Source organism: Chiloscyllium plagiosum, chromosome 29, assembly GCF_004010195.1.
Source record: "Chiloscyllium plagiosum isolate BGI_BamShark_2017 chromosome 29, ASM401019v2, whole genome shotgun sequence".
Lineage (NCBI taxonomy): Eukaryota > Metazoa > Chordata > Chondrichthyes > Orectolobiformes > Hemiscylliidae > Chiloscyllium > Chiloscyllium plagiosum.
This window is the reverse complement of record NC_057738.1, coordinates 3,798,344-3,808,874: the sequence shown is the minus strand read 5'-3', so window position 1 is coordinate 3,808,874 and position 10,531 is coordinate 3,798,344. Positions and strand designations below refer to the sequence as shown.

The 10,531-nt window shown below is 40.0% G+C and overlaps 1 protein-coding gene across 2 annotated transcripts in view; it reads left to right on the top strand.

The window, feature by feature from the left end:
- The first annotated feature begins 161 nt into the window (after positions 1-161).
- The window catches only part of ranbp9 (RAN binding protein 9), a 98,490-nt gene continuing 88,120 nt past the window's right edge, over positions 162-10,531 (top strand). The window contains exon 1 of one of the 2 annotated variants that reach the window (XM_043719041.1): positions 162-714. In XM_043719041.1, coding sequence (XP_043574976.1) covers positions 525-714 — 190 coding nt within the window. In that variant the 5' untranslated portion in view covers positions 162-524. Of the gene's footprint in view, positions 715-5,303; positions 5,347-10,531 lie in introns of those variants that run through there. The other variant, XM_043719042.1, reaches the window with a different exon arrangement.

Sequence of the window (10,531 nt, the reverse complement as noted above, 5' to 3'; positions counted from 1 at the left end):
CCTCACTCCAGAGACCCCCCCCCCTCCATAGGGAGTGAGCCTCTCTGCAGCAGTCACCCCGAGCCCGAGCCGGAGCCCAGCTTGGCCCCGCCCCCTGGTGCCTGGCCCCGCCCCCTGGTGCCTGGCCCCGCCCCCCGGCCTGGCTGGCTCGGAGTGAGCAGCCAATGAGGAGCGGCTTGGTGAGCGGCGGCGGCCTGTCAGTGAGCGGGGACAGGCGGACACAGGGACACTCACTCACTCAGACAGACAGACGGCCGGCCGGGCTCGGATGCAGCAGCGACTGAGTTGGGGCCCGGACCGGACGGGACCGGCTGGAGGAAGGGCGGCTGTCTGCCAGGCTCTGAGTAAGCGGGCGGGCTGAGGGTTCACAAGGCGCGGCCGCCGTTCCGGGATTCCGAGCCTCCTCCATCCGGGCTTCGGGGCCCGATCCCGAGCCTCTCAAGGCCCCATTACACATCCGCCCAGGCTCGGGGCTCGGCCTAACCCCCCTCCCACCCCTCCCTTTCCTTCACAGATCCGCACCCATGGCCGGGCTGTCGGCGACGCACGGAGAGTCGGCCCTCAACCTCCAGGAGAAGGGACTCACCGAGCGCTTCAAGCGGCTCTACCCCGCTGTCAACGAGCAGGAGACGCCGCTGCCCAGATGCTGGAGCCCAAAGGATAAGTACAGCTACATCGGCTTGTCTCAGAACAACCTGCGAGTCCATTATAAAGGTAAGCGGACGGGCCCTGGCACCCAGGGGCGGCTTGACACTGGTACTGAGCTCAGCTAAAGAAAGGGCAAACAGGGTGGGATGGCAGCCTCAGCCTACAGGCACCGACCACTGGGACAGGCCCCTGGCCTCTCATAGCAACAGTAACACTAATAGAGAGGCCAGCAAATACCTATACAGGGGTCAGGCCTCACACTTCACTCACACACAACTGTCTGGAATAAGGCGAGTGCCAAAGACTGATTACAGGCACCGACCTAGGAACAGGCCAGGACTTGTAGACAACAGTTTGGAACATAGACTTCCGTACACAATAAGGAAATGAGTTGGGGTGGGGTGGGAAGGTGGTGTCGGGCCTTGAACATCATGTCCATAAATGACATCTGGGCCATGGCCTGTTGAGATTATTTGTTGAACGCTATCAAGAACATTCAAATATTTACTTTTACTTGACTATAAAAGGGCCCTAAGTTGTCGAGAAAGATCTCATCCGAAAACGTACCTAAAAATACACGTAAGTAGAAAACAAAGCTACTTGCACGAAAGATCTCTCTGGATAGACATGGCCCTAACTGGTCAATGATTTTGTGAAATTTGGATCACCAGTTAAGTATTACTGAGAATATGTATGTAAAATACTTTTTTAAAAAGACATAGATTATGGTGAATCAAATATGTGATAGAGGAACTATTTTGCAAGTGTCAGTGACATTTAGCATATAAATGGCACATAATGTGAACAACTGGTAACTTCAGTTTAAAAAAAATCTTAAACAAAATGAAGGCCTTTATCCTCCAACCAGGGATGTGAAAGCAAGAACGAATCAATACTGACTGTTAGGGAAAAGCAATGTGTTGCAGTGCAACCTTTCTCATGTTTTCAAAAGTGAGGGAAAGAGCCTAGCTCTTAATTCAGTATGAACAGGATGAGTGATTCCCATTGAATATTTGTTTGTGTCCTGAGTAAGAAGAAATTGGCAAGTGGGCTGAGTTCTTAAGGATCTTGTATGCAAACCCCACTGAATTTCTGTTTTGTTAAGCTGAACGATCCAAAGGCTAGGGTATGTTGAAAACTGGGAGGGATAGAGAAAAAGGCTAGAACCAGATTCTTTCAGAACACAGCTTCTAAATATTAATTTCATGGCTGTGTGTTTCCAAACAATGTTAACTGGCTCAGAGCCAAGAATTTTATAACAATAATTTTGGATAATTTTTGTTCACTCACTTTTTTGAAGTGGTCCTGTTACAGTGCCAAAGTGAAGCTGGCAACAAGTCCCAAATTTTCTTTAATGTGTTTTTTAAAAAAAATCTAATCACAGCTTTGAATTCTTTGACCATATTTCAGTGTGTTTTGTCTGTGAATTCTGGGTAACCTTATTTTCTTAATCTGTTAAATTTACAAAATCTAATTATCAGAATGAAGTTAATGTTATAATTTCCTTCGTATATCCTGCTAAACTTTTTTTTAACACATCTTGTAGCCTCCTTTCCCCTATGTACTCAGATGTCAGAGTAATATTATCTGTGCTTTTCATTTGAGATAGCATTACTCAGTGATGTCATTTAACGCAAAATGTTCCATTCTGCAGAATGACACCAAAGCACAACTGCAATTGTTTATCAAGTAAATTATTTAGACAGTAGAGTACTGTATCTGTTGCTTCTCAGTGACCACTTAGTAACAAATCTTTTTTAAAGACTTGACATAGTCTCTTAACGTCGAAGGTGCCTTCGGACCTCCTAGTTAGGTAATGTCAAGTGTTTGTGTATTGCAGTAACAGAACTTAAAGTTTTGGGAATGAAATTCTAAAGATTAGCTGCATTTTGTTCTTTGGTTTTGCACTCTAGGTAAATCTGCTCATCTACAAATAATACCAGGGATCTTTAATTTCTATTTGAACTGCTGGAACATAATCGAATCTTGCTTTCATCCAAAGTGCAGAACTTCTCATAAAACCTTTGGACCATACTGAAGTCGCAGCTGGCTTTGTACTCAAGTCCCTGAATGAGGTTTGCATTCTCAACCTTCAGAATTCAGCTAAAACCAAGTTGACACCTCACCATGCAGTATCCACGAAATTAATTATTCTGTAGGCACTCAGTCGGATAAAATGATGTAAAGTCGGGCTGTTTTACTGCATATGCTGACAATGTCAAAAATTTGCAGATGCTGGACATCTGATTGTCTCTAGCATTTTCACTTATAGGTCAGAGAGCATTTGAGAATTTTATTGAAATTGAAATTTCAAACATTTAGATGAGCCACATTTCAGATATGTGGCTTTTCTGAACTAGTGACTATTTCTAGCTATTTGCCATTTAATCCTATAAGTGCCAGATGATATAATCATAAGTGTGATTGGTTGAGGAGGGAGTATGACTAGATCTCCCAGTCAGCGTTGGAAACTTTTATTTTCAATTCTGATTGGACAAGACAAGAATAAACTTGCCTTTGAAGATTTCTCCATGCAAACGTCTGGGACAGGAGCAATCCCATCTACAGCAGCTTAATACAGTTCAGGAATCCTCGCAAGTAATAACAAAGTGGATCAGCATTGAAACTCTGCTCTTTTTGACGTGAACCGTTGTATTCCAAGATATGATCATCTGGCAGCCATTGAGAACTGATTTTAAAACAGGTGATTGTGTAAATGGGAGAGTGTGATAGGTGAGTCCAAGTAGGTACCAGAAAATGAAGTATAAGATGGCAGGTAGATGGTTGTGGGGAATGCAATCGGGGCTGTCAGGATGGATCTTGTCGGGGGGGGGGGGGTGTGGCAGGCTGGAGAGGGGATGAGTTAGGCCAGATTAGTACAGATCAGGGGACATTCGATGCAGTGGGTAGCTCGAGATGAGATGGAGTGGCAAGGTCAGTGTCAATGAATGGGAAGTCCTTGTAGGTTTGATTTCCTCTAACTTTCCATGGCCAAATATTAATAAAAGTAATCTGGAACTCTCTAAAGTCTCTGACTCTTAACACAGAGTTAGATACCTTTTTGGAGTGTTGTGGATGCTGGATAAAGTTGGAAATTTCAACTTCTTGGACAATTCCTGCTTAGTCAGTACATCAGGAGTTTTGCAATAGTCCCAACATGCATCTTCCAGAGTACATCTGGTCTCGTACTGTCTGGACTGATATCCAGACCAACAGTACTTTCTTAAATAAATAACTTAGATTATCCAGTCGTTCATTCACTTTGTTTGTAACATCATTTTCCACCTTTGCCAGTCTATGTAGCTGCCCTTAAAGACTTTTTTTTTATTCTAGAACCAATTTGCTATTCATCTTGCTACATAACTCTGATCATAGTTATCAGTTTACTTCATGATACATTTTCAAAGATCATTAGAATCCCTACAGGTCAGAGAGGACGCTTGGACCATCAAGTCTGAAACCAATGTCTGAAGAGCAAGCTATCCTGCATTTACCATAGGTAATCCTCCTAATCTGTGCATCTTTGGACACCATGGGGCAATTTATCATGGCCAATCCATCTAAACAGCACACCGTTTCAAAGTCCAAATATGTTTTATCTAATGCATTACCTTTTTCCAGTCTTGCTGTTACTTCAAAGAATTTAGTAAGGTTGGTTAGATGTTGTCCTTCCCCTTTAAAATCTTAAGTTAGCTTCTCTTTTATATTTTCAGCTAATGTTTTTCTCTTACCTCTTTGAATAAAGACTCTCTCATCTTTCTTATCATTGATATTCAGCTAGTTTTTTGGATGTGTTCTGTCTCTCTCCTTTGAATATAATATTGCTAGTTGTCCATCATTCCTCTGGCATAATTCCCAATTGTAATGAATTTTGTACACATATTACTACTTCTTCTACAATTTTAAAAAAAAGAATGAATCCAGTCAAGTCAAGCAAAGGTTTTATCTTTGCTTCACTTGATTAGTTTATTATTTGTCATCTCCCTACACTCCAGATCACTTTCTGTCTTAAATATTTTCATATTTTTTGGCTTCTCTTCTAATGCGTTATCTACTTTGGTCTCTTTGGTGAATAATGAAGCAAAGTCACTATTCAATATTTCTGCAATTTTGCTGTCATTACTTCTGAGTTTTCCTTCTGTTGCTTAATCCCTATCCTGAGGATTTTTTGTCTGAAAATACTACTTTTCTGTTACTTGAAAGTTAAATTTGTCATTTTTGCTTTCCATAAGTTTTTTTTAAAAAAATGCTGTCTTTGCTAATCTATCATTTCACTTTTGTCATCCTCTCTGGTTACCAACTTTGTTTTTTATATCTTCAATTTTACCTTAATCCTTAATTCTTTATACATCTAAAGTGTTTCATTATTGGTTAGTTTGTTCATGTTTTTTAACTGAATATGTTTTTCCTAAACTAAAATAGATTTCATTTTCTAAGTATTTCCCCATCTGCTGTTCATTATTTTCCCTCTGAGATTTCTTCAGATCTATTCTTGTCCCTTAATATCTACCTGTTTTTCCTGTCATGTATTGTTGTGGTCTTTCTCTTACTTACGTTTTCTCAATCATTAATTTAAACTTGTTATGATCACTGTTGCCTAGATGCTCCCCTATACTTACTTTTCTTATCTGCTCTGGTTCATTTCCAATTACTAGATCTAGCAGTGAATCCTGTCTGGTTGGGCCTCTTGCATTCTAGGTAAGAAAGGAGTCCTGAAAAAAATGTTTTTGTATTTGGGAATTCGATTTTTGTTTTACTTGTAGAATTGTCAGGGCCCGTTGTAACAATTATAGTGAATCATAAATGAGTGGTTTCACTAATAAATTATTGAACAGGGTTGATCTATGTAATTCTGTTGATTAATTGAAGTCAATGTTTTTTGAAAAAAAAAGATAAATTTTATGACATTGGATTTTACTACATGTTTAGAATATTGAGTTTTTAAAATTTTTTTATTAAATTGTCATTATACACTGGGCTCGTGGCAAGATCGTCATGAAATAGCATACAGCAACCCTTAATGAAACACATCTATATTTGCATCTAAGTGGCACAGTGGAGTCAGATTTAAGGTTAGAAAGAGAAAGAAATAGACATATTAAATGGGCAATAGCCAGGGACTCCAACATCCCATGAGGCATTTTTAAAAGAATTCTGAATGTTGCAAGCATTCAGAATGTATTTTTGCACCAGTGCATGGAAAGTTTGTTTATGTTACTGCAACAAAACAAGTCTTTCACATGGTGCATGTGGCATCCCAATTATCGTGGTTTTATTTGTGATTATGTAAAATCATTTAACATTGATTTGGGCTGATCTTAATTGATTTGTCTCTACTAGACTAACCTGATCGTCCATTAAGGTATTTGGAATGATGAAACACCCAAATATATCTATTAAAATCCATCGAACTCTTGTGCATTTCACAGAATTTCTGCACTTCTGCCAGAAATGTTAGATGCTAATACAAAAGCAAACTACGATAGATACTGGAAATCTGAAATGAAAATGGAAAATGCTCGGCATTCTCAGGAGATCAGGCAGCATCTGTGTAGAAGGAAACAGTATTTGAGGTTAAGGACCTTTTCACTAGAACTGTTATGGCTTTGTTTGTATTGTACTATACATGCCTTATTTGATCGTAAAATCTAAGAATGATCAAGCCTACGCTACCATGCAACAAGATCATGTCTGATCTGATCATGGCCTTAACTTTCCTGCTTGATCCCCCAAAGCCCTTGATCCTTAGCAGATCAGAAATATGAATCTGCCTTGAATATATTCAGTTATTCAGCCTGCAGAATTCTGTCACAATCCCAAAGACTAATCGCCCTCCAAGAGAAGAACTTCCTCCTTGCACCCATCTTTAAATGAGAGACTCTTTATTTTTGAACTGCTCCTGCTAGATTCTCCCACTAGTGCATTGTTATTATGTCCTATCATGTTACCTTCTATAGATGTTATGTTTTGTATTCCTTTGATATTTTGAATCATCTTGTCAGGGCTTTTTTTTTTGCAATTTAAGCTTTTGATTTGTGAATGCAACAGTAAAACCAATTGTGAAAGCATCCACAATGTGCATCATTTTTGCTTTGAAAAATATTATGTTGAAATGAATATTTCCTGTGGTGTTATATTAAATAGCACAGTATTTTAGAGGAAATTGGTTTTAGTCGTTAAGGTTTTTAGGGCCCTTAGTATTTTAAAGTATCAACCTATATGTACAAATTATGGTGGGGACACTTGACCATTTTAATTTTTAGTGGTGGAGGAATTGGCAAGAGTAGTTAGGACGGAGAATAAAGTGGAAGTATTTTACAGAAATAACTGAATGTATGGTTCTTGGCATTGTTATCTAATTACACACAAATTGCTAATTTCCCTTTTTAGCAACCATGTTAGATGAGATGAGTCGCTACCAATCTGAAACTCTGCAATCAAATAATCTTATCTTTTGTCACATTGGGAATAGAATAATTTTGGATGGGGTGCTAGAATCTGTAATAGGTGTGATAATTTGCCTTTTAAAATAATTTGCCCTCAATTATGGTTTATCTGCTGCCACTGCTTTCGTCATCTGATGAGTCTTTCTTTTTAGACACTTTTCTTATTTCATGCTGCAGTAGATCTTATAATTGCATCACCTCCCACTCCCTTTTACTGCATAATCGTTTTGAGCTCCTCTCCCTCAGTGGCTACTGTTAAGTTTACAGTTGAAGTCTGTTTCTAAACTTTCTCTAATTTCCCAAATAAATATTAACACTCTTGTGCTTTGATAAGGATGCAAGTGAGCCACTTTATCACCTTAAATTCATGGGATGTGGATGTTGCTGTCAAGGCTAGTGTTTGTTGCCCATCCTTGATCAATCTTTAACTAAGTGGCTTGGTCAGTCGGTTCAGGGGATAGTTAAGAGACAGCCACATTTACTTTGGAATTGCACAGGTGCCAATCTTGGTAAGGATTTCTGATTTCTTTCTGTAAAAGAAATTAGTGAATCAGATGGATTTTAACAATCATCTATGATAGTTACCATTATTGAGACTGACTTTCAATTGCAGATTATTAATTGAATGTAAATTCCACAAGCCATCATGAAAGGATTTGAACCCATGGTCCCATGACATAAATTAGCCTGGTCCTCTGTATTACTTGTCCAGTGAAATTATCGAGGAGAAAGTGAGGACTGCAGATGCTGGAGATCAGAGCTGAAAATGTGTTGCTGGAAAAGTGCAGCAGGTCAGGCAGCATCCAAGGAACAGGAGAATCGACGTTTCGGGCATAAGCCCTTCTTCAGGAATCAGGATTCCTGAAGAAAGGCTTATGCCCGAAACGTCGATTCTCCTGTTCCTTGGATGTTGACTGACCTGCTGCGCTTTTCCAGCAACACATTTTCACCAGTGAAATTATCACCAGGCCATCACCTCCACAATGCCATTTGGAAATGCGAGTCCTGCAGAACTGAGTTTTTAAGGTACTTTAAGTTCTAGGATCCATGGTTATGAATGATGTTTTCTATTTTTAAGATTTGTAGCTCATATTGATGATAAGTCTGTAAGTTTGCTCACTGAACTTGAGGGCTTGTTTTCAGACGTTCCGTCACCATGACTAGATAACATCATCAGTGAGAGTCTCTGGTGAAGTGCTAGTGGTATGTCTGGCCTCTCTATTTATAATTCTTGGTTTCTTAAGGTGGGTAATGTCATTTCTGTTTTTTTTTTCAAGGGAACGTATTGACAGGATCTAAATTGATGTGTTTATTGATGGAGTTCTGGTTAGAATGCCATGCCTCTAAGAATTCTTGTACGAATCTTTGTTCCGCATGTCCTAGGATATGTGTGTTCTCCCAGTCAAAGTGATGTCCTTCTTTGTCTGTATGTATGGAAACGAGTGATAGTGGGTCGTGTCTTTTGGTGGCCAATTGGTATTCGTATATCCTCGTGGCAGGTTTCCTGTTAGTTTGTCCAATTGTATCTTGTAAATGACATTAGTTTTGCTGGTGGTATCTAATGCATCCTATAGGTTAATTAGTCGCTGTTTAAGTGTGTGTGTGTGTGTAGGTTTGTGGGCTACCATGATGCCAAGGGGTCTGAGTAGTCTGGAACTCAATTCTGATATGCCTTTGATGTAAGGTAGTGTGGCTATAGGTTTTGGTTGCATTGTGTCTGCTTGTTTGGGTTTGTTTCTGAGGAGTCAGTTGGTTGTGTTTATTGGTTACACATTTTTCTTATAAATATTGTACAGGTATTTTTCTTTTTGTAGTTCTTGGGTGCTGCAGTGTGATGTCTTGATGCAGCTCAGTTTGTGTGTATTGGGATGATTGCTTCTGAATTTAAGTATTTGGTCCGCGTGTGTTGTTTTTCTGTAGACGCTGGTTTGAAGCTCTCTGTTAACTGTACGTTCACCTGTCACGTATAGGAATGGAAGTCTGTTGTTGTTCTCCTCCTCTTGTGAATTTTATGCCTGTTATCTATTCAGCCTCCTCTTGTGAATTTTATGCCTGTTATCTATTCAGAACTTAGTAGTCAATATCTTCCTATTACAATGGTTTAATGTTGGTTAGTGAAGGCTCAACTGATATGACCCACAAGGGTAAAACCTGGTCATTCAGTGAGCTTCTAAAAACATTGACATTGTTCTATTTTTGCTCACATGCAAACTCACTTAATTTAATAAAATTATCATTGATTTTTGTTTCTGAACTGAGAAGGAAATTACATCTTTTTATAGATTTACTGAAGTAGAATTTTGTAATCATGGAGGAATGCAGGGTTTTGAATCGTTAAAGTTGATTTTTTGGGAGATAGTCAACACTCAAGAATCTTAGAATGAATTTAGCAGAAAATAAGACCATTTGGCGCATAACCCACCTTGCCCTGCCTTTTCTATGTAACATTACCATTTTGTTTTTAATCTGCAGTCTATTACCAAATTTTCTTGGTATCATTTCCCCATCATAGACTGTAAGAGTGAATTCTAGATCATAGCCTCACCCCCTCCTGATTTTGAACAAATGTTCTCTCATCCTTCTCAAGAAGAATGATCTCAGCTTCACCCATTTGTAAAACTGAAGTCTGTTATCTCTGGAATTCAAAGTTTGTGAGAAGATTTGTAGCTCGGGTGCTCGTTGCTGTGGTTCTGTTCGCCGAGCTGGAAGTTTTTGTTGCAAACGTTTCGTCCCCTGTCTAGGTGACATCTTCAGTGCTTGGAGCCTCCTGTGAAGCGCTTCTGTGGTGTTTCCTCCGGCATTTATAGTGGCCTGTCCCTGCCGCTTCCGGTTGTCCGTTTCAGCTGTCCGCTGTAGTGGCCGGTATATTGGGTCCAGGTCTATGTGTTTGTTGATGGAGTTTGTGGATGAGTGCCAAGCTTCTAGGAATTCCCTGGCTGTTCTTTGTTTCGCTTGCCCTATAATGGTAGTGTTGTCCCAGTCAAATTCATGTTGCTTGTCGTCTGCGTGTGTGGCTACTAGGGATAGCAGGTCGTGTTGTTTCGTGACTAGTTGATGTTCGTGGATGCGGATCGTTAGCCGTCTTCCTGTTTGTCATATATACTGTTTTGTGCAGTCCTTGCATGGGATTTTGTACACTACGTTAGTTTTGCTCATGCTGGGTATCGGGTCCTTCGTTCTGGTGAGTTGTTGTCTGAGAGTGGCTGTTGGTTTGACTTCCTAGCAGCACTAGAATGCACACTCAGGAACAATGGACTGACAGAAGAGACACAACAAACAGTGAGACAAAGTATCGTACCCCTGATAACAAGGAAAAGACAAACACATAACCTCAACACCAAGGAGAGGGAAGCACTAAAATCACTAAGAAACGATAAGAACATAATCATACTACCAGCAGACAAAGGCAGAATGACGGTCATCCTGGACAAAGCAGA